Source organism: Catharus ustulatus, chromosome 1 (assembly GCF_009819885.2).
Source record: "Catharus ustulatus isolate bCatUst1 chromosome 1, bCatUst1.pri.v2, whole genome shotgun sequence".
NCBI classification, from domain to species: domain Eukaryota; kingdom Metazoa; phylum Chordata; class Aves; order Passeriformes; family Turdidae; genus Catharus; species Catharus ustulatus.
Window position 1 is genome coordinate 107,664,589 of NC_046221.1, and position 17,519 is coordinate 107,682,107.

At 45.6% G+C, this 17,519-nt stretch overlaps 1 protein-coding gene across 1 annotated transcript in view; it reads right to left on the minus strand.

Moving 5' to 3' along the window:
* The window catches only part of RAB31 (RAB31, member RAS oncogene family), a 60,758-nt gene extending 43,915 nt beyond the window's left edge, over positions 1-16,843 (minus strand). The window contains exon 1 of the mRNA XM_033075645.1: positions 16,743-16,843. Coding sequence (XP_032931536.1) covers positions 16,743-16,781 — 39 coding nt within the window. The 5' untranslated portion in view covers positions 16,782-16,843. The remainder of the gene's footprint in view (positions 1-16,742) is intronic.
* Positions 16,844-17,519: the final 676 nt, after the last annotated feature.

Below are 17,519 nucleotides of genomic sequence, written 5' to 3' on the forward strand. Positions count from 1 at the left end.
CACCTTGCACAGCAGAAAACTTCCTCCTAATACCTAATCCAAACCTACTATCTTTTTGTTTGAATCCATTCATCCTTGTCCTGTCACACTGTAAAAAGTCCCTCTCTATCTTTCTTGTAGGCTGCCTTCAGTTACTGGAAGGCTGCAATTAGGTCACCCTGAAGCCTTCTCTTATCTTGACTGAACAACTCCAGTTCTCTCAGCCTTTTGTTGTACAAGAGATGCTCCATCCCTCCAATCATCTTGGTGGCCTCCTCTGGATTCTGTCCAGCAGGTCCATGTCCTTCCTGTGCTGGGACCCCAGAGCTGGATGCAGCACTGTGGGTGGGGTCTCACAAGAGCAGAGGGGAGGGGCAGAATCCCCTCCCTTGCCCTGCTGGCCACTCTGCTTTGGATGCAGCCCAGGATGTGTTTGACTTTCTGGGCTGCAAGCTCACACTGACAGCTCATGCTCAGCCCCTCATCCAGCAGAATCCTCAGGTCCTTCTCAGCAGGGCTGCTCTCGACCTGTTCATGCCCCAGCCTGGAGTGATACTCATTGCCCCAGCACAGTATTCCATGTGTCTGCTGCACATTTACTCTTCCAGGACTTACAATTCGTGCTGCTCTTCCACAACCTGCCAACTCCTTTGTCTATGAAGTTGGCACAGGAATATAAAGCTATCTTTATATATGAAAAAGGGGCTGTGGAGGGAAAGGGACAACAGAGCTATTCTTAACACTCCAGCCAACCTACCTCCACAATTTTTAGAGCTCACCTACTCTGGTAAAAAAAAAAACAACCAACCAACCAACCAAAAACCAACCTCAAACCCAAATCTATATTTCAATCCCACTATTTATGCTTAATCACTACATCTTACCATACAAAGTGCAAGCTAACCACAGTGCTATGCTACCATGAGTGTGGACAGCAAAGATAACAGCCTTTGATTGTCGCTAATATTATTTAGAAACTGCACCCCCACATCGAATTTCCAGCTAATTCTCTGTGTCTTTTCCTTACACCCTTTGCACACAAGTTATCAAATTCAGAACAGCAGCTGAACTGCCAAGAGAAATGGGGGATTTTAAATTGAAATCAAAGAGCAGAATCTCAATCAATTTCTTATGCCCTTGACAGCATGTGGTATAGGCGGTTGTGGAGAGAGAATTGCTTAGCCTGGTGAAAAAGAAGAAGGAACTCGGTGTTTATTTGCATTCCTTCAGCTGAAATTGTGGCTTTTGGGGGCATTGGCTATTCATTTAAGATGCTCAACTCCATGTTTTGAACTGCCTCTACCAATTTCAAGTAGGAGCATGATCTCTATAAAAACCAGCTGCAAATAAGGTGGTATCAATTTGGCTGGCTAATAAGATGAGAGGATGAAAGAATAGGAGCACCTTTGAAGGGTCACACACACACACACAAATCTCCTTCGGACTAGCAGCACATGCCAATGAATGAAAAAAAATCCTTCCCATTGGTTTGCATGGGGGACCCAGCAGTACAAAGCTGAGGATATCCTCAGTGAGATTTGCTAATCTTCACACTATAGTGGAGCAGCTTTTGAGTACAACAGGGTGGCCACAAACTGCGCATAGCAGTCCAGCCTTCGGGGGACCTCACTATCAAGCAAGGCACTGGCTGATGAAGTCACAAGAAACAATTTTGTATCAATAAAACTGACTAAAGACAAGAAACAGCACCCCTCGCACCCCCTGACCCAGCTGCTCCCCAAAGAAAGCTCCATCCCCAAAGCAGACACCGCCAAGCCCTTCGGCAGGGCTGGGCTGGCGGCAGCGCAGGGGAGGGCATTTCCCTGGGCAATAGCACCACCTGGTGACTCCTGGGACTGCGGGATGGGGAGCCGGGCACACCTGGCCACGCCGACATCCCAGCGAAGGAGAAAGGGACAGCGGCTGAAAGAGCGAGCTGGGAGCCAGAAGCGCGGGTAAGGAGGGGAAGAGGGCAGCAGGACGAACAGACACGAACTAGAAAGGTGAGGAAGAGAGGGAAAGAGTGGCTGAGCACCTTCCCTTGGAATCACAGGCACCTCCCACTGCTGCTACCAGCTTGAGGAGCCCTGTGTGGCAATGGGTAGCGTGAGTGTGGCAAAGGCAGCTTCAAAGGAATGCCCCTACCCCTATTGTATTAATGAACAAAGAAAGGAAAAACCCCACAAAACCCACAAAACCCCCACCCAAACCTGCACAGTATCGACAATGTTGTATGCCGCAGAAGGGAAATTCTTGGATTAGTTTTTAGGAGACTACAGCTGTGGGAATTCATGGAGTCACTATCATCCAAACAGGAATCATAGCTCTAATTGCCTTTTACTGACAACTGGATCACAGGATCCTCCTAAACCCAACCTGACAGGTGCCTTGTTAGTGCTAAGAAAGTGTGTTGCAGAATCATAGAATTACAGAATGGTTTGGGATGAAAGGGACCTTAAAGACCATCTAGTTCCATTCCTTTTGCTGTGGACAGGGACTAGTTCAGATTGCTCAAAGTCCCATCCAGCCTGGTCCTGAACGCCTGCAGGGACGGGGCATCCACAGCTTCCCTCGGGGACCTCAAACCATGGCATGCTCTCCTACCACCCTAGTTCACCCTAATGACATCTCCCTGCTGCCAGCTTGCTGATTTCCCATCTGAGCTCCACCACAGACATTAAGTATGACCTCTCCAATGTTCACGATTTTTCAGGCGAGGATGAGAAATGGGCCGTGGTTTACCATGGGTCACACTCCCCGCACCAATAAAATAGGAACTAAAGGCAAACTTCAGAGATCTCTCCAGCAAGTCAAACCTCCAACTGGGAGGAGCTAAATAAAGCTAAAATAAATTAAAACTGCAAGTACTGCTTTAATGCCTATGCAATTTTATTGACAGTAATACCTGGATTTTGGCAATTCTAATAGACAGAATTCATTTGCTAGACTAATTTGGGAGACTTTTTAACATCTGCATGCTGCCATCCCTTTCCTACCTGCTCTATCTCAGAACACACATGCACAAAAATCCACTTGATGTACTACTCCTCCCACAGAGAAATTCCTATTTAAAGATAGATTTTAGAAAGTGTGAATAGTATCTACTTAGAAATCCTCATAATTGCCCCTGAAGTTGAAAAATTAGGTAAGAGAAGTAACATACAAGTGACTGTACCTCACATTTTCAGTGATAATGAGTATTGATTGCAGGGGTTTTATCTCTATTGGCCATATGCACACACACCAGCATAACAATTTGGTTAAATATCCTCCATCACCATTGTGCAATGCAGTGATCAGAAAAACTAAATTTAGTTTTCAGACTACATGAATAAATAACCTGAGGTTTTCATAGTTAAGTAAACACATTAAGCAACAGCATCCTGACAAATGTTGTTTTCAAGCACAATTTGCCAGCAAAAATGGGATAAACAATCATGTGTAATTCTTTCCAAACCAAATTCTTTTCCTAAGTGAACCTTCCCCACATATATTGTAACAGCTGCAACTTTCAAAACACTGGGATGATGAGGAGATAATCTTTGACTTGAACTTGTTTGACACAAGGTGCTGTTCATACTCCAACACCCTACCTCTTTTCATTGTCAAATTCTATCATTAGGGGTCATGATTTAGAAACACAGCCTTGTTAGTGCCACCTAGTAAATACGAAAACAAAATAATTTATATTCCTGTCCCAACACAGAAGATATTCAAAATCTTCCAACCAGTCTGAAATTGATAACCCATTCCAAACACTGTAATTTCACATTGCAAATTGCCGACAAGTACCAACAGTCATTTTCTTTTATTAAATGAAGACAGTGGCTCTTACACAAGCAATAATATACCCATCAACCACAGCATTTGATAAAATGGCTCTTGTGTTCAGCTTGCTGCTTCACCTGTATAAAAATTGTCCAGTAATTGCCTGGAAAAATTGTAAAAGGGCACAATTACCTTCAAATTTGTCCATCCAAGCTCAATAAGCCCTATTCAATTTAACGTTCAGACATACTCCTCCCAGTATGTAACTGTCCCACCTGCAATTTGTTACTGCATTTCATACCAGGGAGGAAGAAAAAAGCCACAAAAATCATGAGTTCCAGTTGAGACATTAGCTGAGAACTTCAGCCCTGGAGACAAGAAAGCCCAATCCCTTCTCCCTAGCAGCAACAGGCAAAAGAGAGGAAGAAGGCAGTTTCAGGGGGCAGCTAAAAAAACTAATATTTCCTCTAACAAACAGGAACCAGCCTCATGGCCACAGATCTTTGCTCCAAATTGGCAGAGCCCTGATACTGGGTATGTCACCTACCAACAACCAGAAGCAAATAACTCTTCCTCTGGTCTCTACTGCCAAAGGCAGCCAGACACCATCAGCCTTGAGTAGGTCAGGAAACACCACAAGGGTGGGACAGGAACTAAGGATTTTATACCTGGATTTATTGCCAGAAACTCTGCCTCTGCTTATCAGTTCCTTTTAGCTGATACAACAACCTGTAAAATCAGTAGCCTCTGGTGACCACCTAGGGTGTGAGCTGGTCTCCTTGATCAGCAGCCTAAAGGCTGCCAAGCTGCTAATGGCACCCTCTTTATGCAAGCTGCTTTTACAATTTGCCAGTCTTTGGAAATCTACCTCCATCAGCCTTCCAGACACAATAAAATAAGTGTCTTCTTCAGGGAGTATCAGGGGAAGGGGACAAGTTGAGAGTTCCTGAATTTTGCCACTATTTTTTGTTTACAATTAACTGCAAATTACATGTAGATACTATGCATCCACATGGACATTAGGCAGCAACATGAGAGGCCTAGAATCCTTGAAACTGGAGGTTTTCATTTCCTGAATTTATGTGTAGGACTGCAAATGGACAATCATAAGTTTGCCTAAACCTAAATCTGTGTTAAGAAATGTTTCACCCAACTGTAATGTTTAATTAACCTCAATTAGTAGTGATTTCATATTCATTCCACCTGTTGTCTGGATGTAAAGTTTTCCCTAAGACAGCAAACATCAGCAGTTATTTTAAACAGCATCATATAAAGACACACCTGGTGCTTTCCCCTCTATCACTCATGCAAGTAAACAGAAGAGATAACAGCAAGCCCAGTATAATAAAACCCAGGACTGAGTTTTTATATCTGTGGATTTACTGTGTGCTGCTGTGAAGTTACTAAATGTAAAGCTATCTGCACCAAACAGGCTCATGAACAGGAGAAATTATCAGTGCAAGGCTGTAGCCCTTAAGCAGCTGACTTCTTGGATGTGTTCACCTCCTGTTGATTTCATCGGGAATGAAACACAGCAACTTCTAAAAGCTGGTAACACTAGTGCCACGAAATTCAAATTTTTAGAGAAAGGCCCTAAAGGAAAACCAGGTTTTATTGCTCTTACTGTTAAGGCACCTTCTTCTCTCCAGCATAAAAATAACTAGGAAATCAGTATTTAACTTACAACTGACTTGCAGAAGAAGTTTTTATTCACCTGACCATTTTTTCCTCATCATCACTCAAAATCAGGAATCCAGAAATGGTCAAAAGTGTATAGACTTCGCAAATCTCAACTGAAAACACGCTGGGAGCATTTCAAATGGAATGCTAAACCATGGAGTTCAGTACACTTAAGGACATCTCTCAAAGGACAGAGAGGTAGAAGAGTGCATTACATCTTTCCCTCCAAAGCAGGAAAAGCCACACAGAAGGTACTGAGGAGTCACCCTCAAGACGGACTGTCTGGATACTAAACACTTTCAGTGTCACAACCTGAGTGTTTGGGACTACATGGAACTAACTCCAAGGTCCCACAGATCCCAGACAGGGCAGAACAACAGGCATAGGGATTGAGGAAGACATCTCAATTGGCCAACGAGATCCTACCAAAGCTTCCCTGTGTCACATCCGTGACAGTGTTTTAGTTGAATTTAAAGCAATGCAAACAACAATTCTGCAGGCTCCACTGGCCAAAAGTGTTTTGAAACACAAATGAAACAGTACTAATACAAAGTCAGGATTTTAAAATAATTTAAAAGGAAACCGAAGGCTAAAACCAAGGGAGAGGCTTTTTTCACTGCATGTTATTATTTCTACGATCTTTTGTTGGTTTGCTCTGTCTAGCTTTCTGTTTTATTGTCCTCAGTTTCTCTTTCCCTTGCTCCTGACTTTACATCTCTGTGTTCCTCATTCCCTCTCACCAGTCCCCCTACAACACTCCCACATGTTCTCCCTTGGTCTCACAGTTGTTTCAGTACTCCACCTCCTTCTCCATTAGTTTCTGCTTCTCCAAATCTCCTCCGTGCCAACTTCTCCACCCCTTTTTCTAGTGATCTGCACATCCCTGCAAGTGTTCAACGTTGTCTAGAGGAACGTGTCCCTGCCCAAGGCAGCAGGGCTGGAATTAGATGACCATTAAGGTCCCTTCCAATCCAAACCATTCTTTGATCATAAACTACTCCTGAAGAAATTTTCAGGCTGCAGGGCTACCACTCTCCTTCAGATAATCTTTTAAAGTTTGGACTTATGGCGTCAAAGGTTCGTTTTCTCTCTTTTTCTGCATCAGCCTAAGGGAGAAGACAAAATAGGTAGATCTCAGCTACTCAATCTGGCCTTAATGTCAAATGACAAGAATCACTCAGAAGCTGTGTTATCTCAAATACAGTAATTTCACGAATACAAGCCGCAGCAATTTGACAAAAATTTTGGTGGAAACCCGGAAGTGCGGCTAATAGTCGGGTGCGGCTAATATGTTAATAATTTTCTGACATTTACAACCCCAGATGTGCCAGCCAGAGTACCGAGCCAAGCACCGGCCAGTAAAAGCCGGCATTTCGCAATTGTTACAGTGTTACTGTGTTGCCCTGGCTCCCTGCAGGCAGCACGGGGGGCGGGGAGAGAGGCGGGAGAGCTCTCTTCTTCCCTCCTCTGCCGCAGCCCAGGGGAGGATGGGTGGGGGGGCGCGCCGCCATTGCCACGGTTTGGGGAGGACGGGGGGGGGGGGGGGGGGGGGGCGCCGCCATTGCCGCGGCTCGGGGAGGAGGCGGGGTGCTTTGTCCACGCCCGCCGCCGGCGCCACGGGCGCGGGAAAGCTCCGTCCCCGCCCGCTGCCGCTGCCGTAGGAGCGGGGGAAGCTCCGTCCCTGCCTGCCACCGCGGGGCAGCGCCGACCCGGGGTGACCGAGCCCAGTGGCAGCGGCGGCGGCCCCAAGCGGCAGCACCGGGCTGGGCCACCTGGCCCCGTCAGCGGCCCCTAGCGGGCCGAGCCTGCACAGCCTTAGCTCAGCCAGTAAACCCCGCCCTCCCGCGGTTCTGTTACTAATTGCACGCGGGTCCTCGCTGCGAACGACAGAGCGGCTTATATTCGGGTGCGGCTTATCTATGGACAAAAACCGAAATGTTTGCCAACACCCAGAGATGTGGCTTATACTCAGTGCGGCTTGTATTCGTGAATTTACTGTACTTAATTTACCTAAACATTTTATCTTATTCTCCATACAGCAGAGCATTCAGCTGCATGTTTAAGCATATGCTGAGCTTTAAGCATGGGATTCAATTTAGCCCGTGCAGCAAATGCTGAAGGATGTACCCTGATACTCTGCTGAAGAGGGATTACCCTAATGCTCAGAATCAAACATATGTTTAAGGATGCTACTCAGATTAGGGTTTCAGTAACATAAGCTCAAATCAAATTTATGTTATCTGGTTTTATCCAACTGCCATTTTTGTCACATAAAACATGCTCCAACTGCCTGTTGAATGCCCTGGCATGCATTTATTCCTTCCAAGCACACCCTGCAGGAAAAAAATAAACAAAAATATCCAAGGCAGAAAAAAATATACATCAAAGGACAGAACAATCAATTCTGAAGACTACTCATATAAACTACACTCTGCTGCTGGAGTCATAGCACTTGAAGACAAGGTTTAATTCCCTCACTGACATTTAACCAAACCAAGACAAAAATGAAGTTTAACTTTCCTTGGATTTTCCACAAGAGCAATAACATTCATAAAATAAAACTGCTTGTGTAAGGGATAATGTAGCAAAAAAAAACCATGTTTGTAGCACATTCAGGAAATTAATATCCTAAAAGAAAGCTTGTCTACACAATATTGAAAAGGTTGAAGTCAGCATGGACTACGCACCATGAACGACTTCTGGCCTAAAAGTGGTTGGAGGCTTCCTGTTCATATCAGCTTTAAGAAGGCATATTTCAAATGTTGATATTATGATTCTTAAAATAGACACTTAAACACTTATATTTAGTATGCAAAGGAAAAGGAAAAAAAAAGATAGATAATGGGCTTCCTATCCAAGAAAGAATAAATTCCCTTTCTCATTTCCTAAATCCCTGCAGGAATTAATCAACTGCAAGATTCATTCAGCCACAAAGTGGAAGTGCACCCTTAGAGGCTTATCAGTGAGTGAGAGGTTCATTTTTTTGGTGGTTTGAGGGTTTTTTATTAACAGAGACTGCCTAAAGCAAACAAAATTAGTATTTGCTTCCACAGATAATAGCAGATGTTCAAAATGAAAACTGTGACTGTACATTTACCAACACTTCAAATATTTCAATTGTAATATGCTTCTAAATCCTAAACTATTGACAGTAGTGATAACATATTTTTTTTTACCCCCTTAAATCAAGCAGCTAAAAATTGAAGTCTCAAGCTGAGCCTTGGTGTGACACCACACCACATTCAAGGAAATGCTCTTTTCAATCAGTCTTGGGCAAACCTGGTGATTCCCAGTACAGCTTCGCTCTGTTGGCACCCACCAGATGTTGACCTAAGGATTCTTTTTTGCTACTGAACTCCCTCACAGTAAGAAATGGGTAGATCTGGAGAATTTATACAAGAGCTGTACTGGAGATGAGTTATCAGTTACCAATTACAAGCATAAGACAGAGAAGGTTAAAACTATTCCAGTTGTATCCCACAGGTCATCAGTGAATGTGGAAGGAGATGCAAGTGACTTCAGACATGTTCTGTCACCCAGAAGTACACCTTTGCTGATGAACCATGAGATCCTATCAACACCTAAGTTTTTTTTTCTGCAGAATTAAATGGGCTTCAAATTTAGGGTTTTTTTCAGAATTAAACTCACTTTAGGAATCTCTTGTAACTCATTTTGGTTCTGTAGACAGGCTTTAAAGGAAAGGAAAATCTGCTTCAGAGAGCCCCTAACTGTACATTAATTCCTGTAAGACCCTGATATTTATAATTTACAGTTTTTTTATAGTCCCCTGCAGGGACTGTAGTCCCCTGAGGGGTCCAACCAGGACACCCAATGACGTCTGCAGCATCCTGTCACTCTGCTGACAAAGGAGGAAACAATAACTCAGGGACACAAAGTATTCAGTGGCTGGATTTCATGCACATGCACTTCCACATGTTGCCCAAAAAAGAACATACTCTGGCCAAAACAAAAAGTGAAAAACCATAACTTCTCTACCCTCGTCTGCAAAAAAAAAAAAAAAAAAAAAAAAAAAAAAGGTAAAAAAATAAAACCCATGCAGTAACTAGCATTTCTGTTTAAAAATATCCTGGCGAAAATAAAAAGCGTTTGTTCCACTGCCTGTTGTTCAGCTTTCAGCGCAGCCCGGCAAGGCCAGAGACTGTAAATCAACCACTGGCATGTGCTTACACAAGGCTGTGCTCCCAGCTGGCCTCCCCATCCACCTCCTCTGGCGGCTTACTAAAGCTTGGATTTGTCTTTTGGCAGTGGTGCTCTAAACGGCGAGCATTCATGGAAAGGGTGTTCAAGATGTTTCAGATGAGAACTGAAATGTGCCCCTTTCCTGGCACCTTACAAACCGAGATGGAATTTTAAAATTTCCTTTCACCTTGACCTTGACACTGCTGCCCAGCCTCTACAAGGTATGTAGTGAGAAGAAAAACAACTCCATAAGAATAAAAACATCTTTTATTTTGGTTTACTTTGGAAGCACGTGTCCCATGGCAGATCCAGACACCTTCTGGTGAGGAGCTGAGGAGTTTTATTCACAGGAGCTGCCCTTGGCCTACAGTCAGGAGGTAGTGGGGAACATAACAAGGAGCTGAAGCCTTGCTCTGCCCTCTCTAAAAAGCACAGGATGATCCAATTCGTTGGCATGATGATCTAACCCATAGGTCTGATTAGCACTGGACGGAGGTTAACACTTGTAGGTAGACAAATTCTATCCAGCTCCCAGCCTCCTTTCCCAACTCTCTTGGAAGGTACCTCTAACCATGTGTTGGGCACTTGGCTGGCCCCAGAAACATCTCGAGGAAAAAATGAGCAGAGGAAGATCCAGACCTCTGGATAGAGACCACAGCTCCAAAAACATCAGCCCCACATCAGAGGAGGCTGGCAAGCCACCAAAAGTGAGGAGAAACTCCTTGTCCTGCACTCAGCTTTCTGAGGCAGCACTTGAACTGTGGGGAAGGTGGGGTCAGTCAACAGCAGCCTGCTCTAATGGAAGGTGACTCTGCCCATGGCAGCAGGGCTGGAACCAGATGACCTTTAAGGCTCCTTCCAACTTAAACCATTCCACCATTCTGTGCAAACCTGCTAGATCCAGCTGTGCTCACTTCAACATGCCCCTCTGCCTTCGCCTCAAAACCACAGCACAGGAAATGAAAACAAAAAAAATGTGCCTGTCCTGATGTTATCCGAAGAAAGATGTGGCCGGGAAATCCATGACTAATAGCAGTTCCTGGAGGGTCTAACAGCCCTGAAGACTGGGCAAATGGCATTTCCAGGAAGGAGCAGTAGGGAGGCAAAAGAGCAAGAGCAGTAGAGCTATGGCTCCAGCCTCCCTGTAAATGCCTCTCTCAACAAGCAATTAGCTTGAGAAATTTTAGACAGAATACATCAAGAATATGTCTCTCCAGCCTGTACAAGCATTTGCAGTCCGCAGCATCCACACTGCACCCAGCTCAGACACAACCCAACACAAGCAAAATGCACCAGCACTGTAATTTATAAACACCAACACAAGCAAAAGCTCTGCAGACTCAAAGGCCTTTTTACCCATGGGCAGTTCAACTGCACTGTAACTGCAACATATCCTATCAATAAATCAAATTATCACCTTAGAAACAAGTCCTACCATCAACCAGAATCTCAGAAAATACACTTTGAATGCACATTAAAAATGGCCTTGACTTCAGCCAGTTAAAAGGAACCATCTGAGGAAAATGAGAGGGTTTTTCTTTTCCCCGTGTACTGTTTGTATGCAAAGTTTCTGCCTCTTTCACATAGTCTGCCTCAGCATTACTTCACTGAGTAGGGTTAAAACTGCATTCAACTGTGTGAAAAAAATTGAGTTTATCATCATTCAACTTCCTTATTTTGGGAGAAAGGAAGAATCTGGGGCTTTTTTTTTCCCAGAACTACTGTAAACCAAGAAGTTTCCCAATTTTTTGGCCAGAAATCAAAAAGAGAAAGGGGCTGGGGAAATCTAAATTTAAAGAGAATTTGAGAGGCAGTAAAAGTACAGCCTGCATATGATTTCTGGGTGATAGTCACTGCATGGACTCATTTAACAAGCAAGTTATAAGCATGGGATGGGAGCAACAGGCACCAACTACAGGGTACTCTTTTGTTACCTAGTAGATTATTAGTAACAAGCTTCCCCTTCGAGGCTTTGCTGCTACTGAAACTGAAATCTGCTTCAAATTCCTCCTTCTGCTTCTTCAGAAATTTAGCTGGGCCACTGGAAACGAAAGCAGAGTGTGGCCTCCACAATTACATTTTCCTAGAAGGATGTTCCAGTCTACTCCTCTAAGCAATCCCACACAAAACCCTTGGAAGAAATTAGTAAAGAAAAAAGTTTGTAGACATGTTAGGAAAGCAATAGGGCCACAATCAACATGAAATCCTGAATTCCAGACTGTTAGAAATTGTTTACCTACATATTTAATGTATATATTGAAAAAAAACTTGATTGTAGCCATTTAAATATCTTATAAAAATATGAAAAGGCTGCTTTAGGCTTCTGAAGACATTTTTTACTGATACAAGAGAACAGGCCTTTCTTGCTTGGTGCATGACTGGATTTTATGCAATATTGACAAATACAACAAAAACAAAATCACCAGTCCCAGTCTCCTTCAGTATCTTGTACACTTCTTTTGTCTGGCAAAGCAGGGCAATGGAATATGGAAGTGCTGTGCGCCCACATTAAGTGCAGATTTCAGAGTATTCTTCACCAAAGAAGAATACCAAGAAAAACATTTTCCAAGAAAATTAGGTGAATGCAGTTCAGCTAACCATGTGTCTGTCTTTCAGTTCCCCATGGACTTAAAATCACTGTTCAATTTTACCTGTAGTTTGATGTTTCACTACAGTGCAAAACTGTAACTGGCTAGGAAAGAAATAGGGATCAAAGGGCTCCTTTGATGCAAAGGCTGCAATGATGGACACTTCAAACCAGTGACTCCACAAGACAGACAGCTGTGTGGTCACAACTCAAAAATTTCTCTCATGATAGAACTACTCATTTACATAATAAATATGAATGAATGAGTAGGTGATGATGGACCATTAACATAGGTGGAAAATTGCTTAGCAGTCTCTGTTCTTCTCTCAGACATGATACTTTGGTGGACAAAGTTACAGAAGACACATTTACTTCATCAGTACATTTTTCCTCTTTTCATGACCCCCTTTGTTTGCTCTACTCTCTGTTTCAGGTTACAACACTGCACCTGTTGATGCACATGTGGCTTCTGTACTGTGTAGCATTACTGTCTTCAGCAGGATGCTCACCTGACCATGGATGCCACATTGCACATACCTGGTGAGAAGAAAGTTCCTCAACTGAACTGTTCCAGAGGTACAGTTTTGTTTTTAACAGCAGTTTTCCTATTTGTGTTGGGACACGTAGGCCATGAAAGCATTAACCATGACAAACACTTTAGACACAAACTAAAAGATTCCCAGTGATCTGTGTCCAGAATCACAGTGTAATTTCCACAGAAGAAATGTTACCCCTTTTATAAATGCAGGCTTACCAGCTTCAGACAGCATTTTCATGCTAGTAGAACACAGGCCAGCAAACAACTGCTTAAGAGCAAGAAAACAGAGGCACAAACAGAAGGGTGAAGAAACAAAGTCTCAGCTAGGGATGATGTGGGCACTATGTTCAGGAAAAACTTCCTACAGTAAAAGCAGTTAAGCCCTGGGACATAACCCCAGGGAGAAGATCATGAGTTTTTAAAAACAGAGGAAATAAACATATGTCAGGAACAAGAAGGGCTTTAGGGACAAGGGATGACCTCTGAGCCTCTTCCAATCCTACCTCCTTTGGTCCTGTGATGCACAGTCACAACATAAAAATGTAATAAACAAAAACAAAAGGAAAGGGGCAATGGAGGTCACTTTAGATGGTAGTCAGCAAACCACCTCCCAAAGTCTGAAGAGTTGTCAAAGTTTCCTCAGGAAGTGACAAAGACAAGAAACTTTGCCTTAGCAATAGAGATTGCCTGGCAATCTCTTCTGCGGTTGCCACAGAGAATTATGTCAGGATTTGGCAGAGACTTGTAAATCGCTCCTCCAGCCCACATAAAGAAAATGTTGGGAGCTAAGGCACAGGGCACTCAGCAGCCACAGACAGATTAGGAAACCTGGCAGCTGCACAGCCAGCCACATTTCAGCACTAAAGCACAGCTCAGAACACAGCAGCTCCCCTACACTCCTCTCTCCTCCAGCCCCTCAACAAGGTGCCCACATGGAAACAACATGCAAATCAAATAAGAGTACACTTCATCTCACCACATAGACCAAGCTGCAGCTAAAACCTGCTCAGATCCAGAAGCTTGTGGCATCTAACATGGGGACAACTGCTGGGAACAAACAACAAACTGGACTGAGACACCAAGAAGAGTCGGGGTAACAAGACAGGACTTGGAGCAGAGCTCAAGCGTTTGCACTCAGGAACACCTTGCACGTGCAGATACCTCACCACCCAGCAGCAATAATTTACTGGAGGAAGTAGTTTAGAAGCAGACTTGAGGACACTTGCATGGCAACATACTCAAGAGAGATGTTCAACTGCATCTCTGGAGCTCCTACACCTGAGGCTGCGAGGAAATGGACAATTAGACAGGCATCCTGCTCCTGCAAGCCCACTGGCAAGCTGGAACCACCCCTTCTCAAAGAGCTCTGCAATCAACAAAGTCCTCCTTCCAAACTGACTCACTCCCATCCTCCTGCTGTCCCAGACTTCCCCTCTGCCCTTCTCTCGCCGGTGTCTCCTGCAACAGCTACAAATCCCATAACCATCATCTTGCAGTACACTACTCCTGGCCTCTCCAAATCACTCCCATGACACCCACAGAGAGTTTTAGAAACACCAAGATATTCTGGAGGAGGAAGAAATTAAATGCAGATACCCAAATCCCACTTTGTTAGGTAAATGCTAAAAACTAGAGGTTAGGCTCCCTCCTGGCAATTTGGGGTTAAATCCAGGAGCCGATAACCTACTCCCCATCTCTAGTGCAATGACTCCAGGCCACTCACTGAACCTGGAGTACTGAACTGGCCACTAGGGCCACAAAGTGGACCAGAGCTCTGGTTTCTCTATTCATCATCTTCCCATCTAGACCCTCTGCAGCCAAATGGGGCTTCAGAGCTGGTGGGGAAGCCGGCTTCAAACATTGCACCAGCTGCAGTTTTTCCCCACCGGGAAATTCTGAATAGGCAAAACAGCCCGAGCACAGGCCCTCTGCACAGCTTGAGGCCAGAAGCTGTCAGTGATCCTCCTGTCTGATCCAGAGGAGCAGCCTAGCGCTGTGTTCAGAAGTGGGGAGGGATTTGGGTTTAAGAACCAATTTAATCCGTATTTCCAACAAGGATAAGAACTCGTCTTGGGACTAGGACATGCCAGACTTGACTGATTATCAAGGGATCTATGACATACAATGCAGATCAACTAGGTGCAGGACCTACTGAAAAAAACAACTGTCAAGATTTCTTTTGGTAAATGTGAGAATGTATTTTTGAGCTGCCATCTAGCTTTCAAGCAGATCAAAAGATTATTGCCTGCATTTGTTCACGCAGACAGATACGGAGTTTCCCTGCTCTAGAAATGTCTGAACATTCATCATCTGAAGGATTCCTCTCTTTTGGGAAAATAGAGCATCAATCCCCACAGCAAATGAGATGTCTGTGATCAGAAGTAGAAGGTTTTCTAGGACTATGCTCTCTTAAAAGTCAGGAAGGAACATCTCACTAATTACTAAGTGACTACAGCAACAGACGTATCTCCCTAAGTGCTACCACTGCCACCCCATCATTTTAATGAACTTACAGAGTAATTGCATACTCCTAGTAAAACAGCTGCATTATAGGTTTCTTTTCCTGTCTTAAAAAAAAAAGTCTTACAAAATCTCCAGTAAGTTTTAATGTTGCAAAACATCAATAAATTATGGACATGAGAAATCTCATTCCACAAGACACTTCATCTCCATAAAATAACATTTTCTGCTGAAAAAGAAAACAAGCAAAGACACATCCACATATTCTACCACAGACTTCCCATGTTTGTACAAACCACATTTATTTTTGTCACTATGCCATTTTAAAAGTTAAAGGCAGGAATTCCAACCAAGAAAGGAGGAATGGTGACTGCCAAATACTTTGGGTTGAACTCTCCAGTGCCCTGGCACCGTATCCTGGCAAGAACTATTCCAGGACAAGGTACCCACTCCTGCTGGGCTAAGTGTCAACACAAATCAGAGAGAACTGGAGCATCTATTTGTGTTTGGTTTTCAAATGTTCAACTCACTTGGATAGCATGAAAGAAAATTCACACTAAAATGCCTTCATTCATGCAGCTTCTCTGAGTGCTTATGGAGATGTGGGCCTAAAAGTGGCCGGCCTTACACCGGGTAATTTGAGATGTTTGACTTTTAAAAAGAACTTGTGTACTGGAGTGGTGATGCTCTGCTGGTTACTGTCAGGAGAGGTGGTTCTGCTCTCTGTGGCGGTGTTTGTCCCAGCTTGGTGGGCAGGCACATTTTGCCGGGAAGTTCCCTGGGTGCCGGGCAGAGAGGGGCAGCCGCAGCCAAAGTGCAGAGCTAAGCACATTGCTGCTCCAGATGTGAAACGCACGCGCGAGTTCGCCAAAAAACAGAAAGAAGAAGGAAAAAAAAAAAAAAAAAAAAAGGAATGGCAAAAAGGACGTTCCCGTAAGGAATCGAGTCAAAGAAGCGCTGCTGAATAAAGCCAGGCAAGTAACTAAACAAAGCACGGAGCAGCAGCACATCGGTGAGACAGACCGAGCCCTGGGAAGAAGGAGCCCCCCGACACAGGATCCCGGGGTGCTGCTGCCTTTCTCCGGGTGGCTCCCCACCGCTGGAACGGGTGGGCAGCAAACCCCCTCTGGGGTGTCCTGGGGCTTCTGGCACCAAAGGGAGCCCTCGGCGGGGAATGGCTCAGCGCCGGCAGCCCGACCCTCCGGCCTGGGGAGCGCTGGGGAGACCCCCGAAGGAGAGCCTCTCACCACCTCCCCCGGCCCGCTGCGCCCTTCCCACTCTTCAAAAGTGGAGAAACAAGACAAAAACAAGCAGCCCCAAAGCCTCCCCCGCCCCGCGGAGGCCGGCACGCCGCTGCCAAGTTTCGGCGTGCAGGAATTTTCTGCGGCCGAGCCCCCCCCGCCCCGCCCGGGACAGCGCGGCTGGGAGCGCTCCCGGCTCAGCCAGCACCCCAGCTCCCCGGGCCCCACCTGCGGGGCGGCACAGCGAGGAAGGAAAGGGGGAGGCGACCCCCCGGTCGCCCTTACTCACTCCGAGCAGACAGACTTTCAGCTCGCGTATCGCCATCATCTGCCCGGGGCCCGGCCGCTCCGCATGCCCGGCGCTCCGCACTGCCCCGCCGAGGCGGCCCAGCCCCGCCGGGGCCGCCCCCGCCGCCGGTCACATGCGCCCGGCCCCGCCTCGCCGCTGCCCCGCTCCCGCCGCTGCCCCCGCTCCCGGCGCCGCGGGCACGGAGCGCTCCGGGCTGCGAGCGCCCAGCCCGGGCGGGACCGCGAGCGCCGACAGCACGGAATCGGCAGAGATGGAAGCGACCTCTGGAGAACCTCTGGTCCAAACTCCTGCCAAGGCAGGGGCACCTAAAGCAGGTGACGCATAGACACATCCAGGTGGGAGTTGAATGTCTTCGGAGAGGGAGACTCCATGACCTCCCTGGACAGCCTGTTCAGTGCTCTGCCACCCTCTGCCTCCTGTTGAGATTGAAACCTCTTGTGTTGAAGTTCATGGCCATTGCTCCTCATCCTGTCACTGGGAACGACTGAAAAGAGTCTGACACCATCCTCTTAACAGCCGTCTTTGAGATACTTATATGTATTAATGAGATCCCCTTCAGTCTTTTCTGAGGCCCAGAGTCTCTTCTCATTAAAGAGATGCTCCAGATCCCTAATAATCTTTGTGTCCCTTCGCTAGACCCCCTCCTGGAGCTCCTTGTCTTTCTTGTACTGCAGGGTAAATATTTTCTGTCGCTGTCGTGAGAAAAACAATCTGTGAGAGACGGCATCCTGCAGGGGGCTGTGTGTATGCCTAATC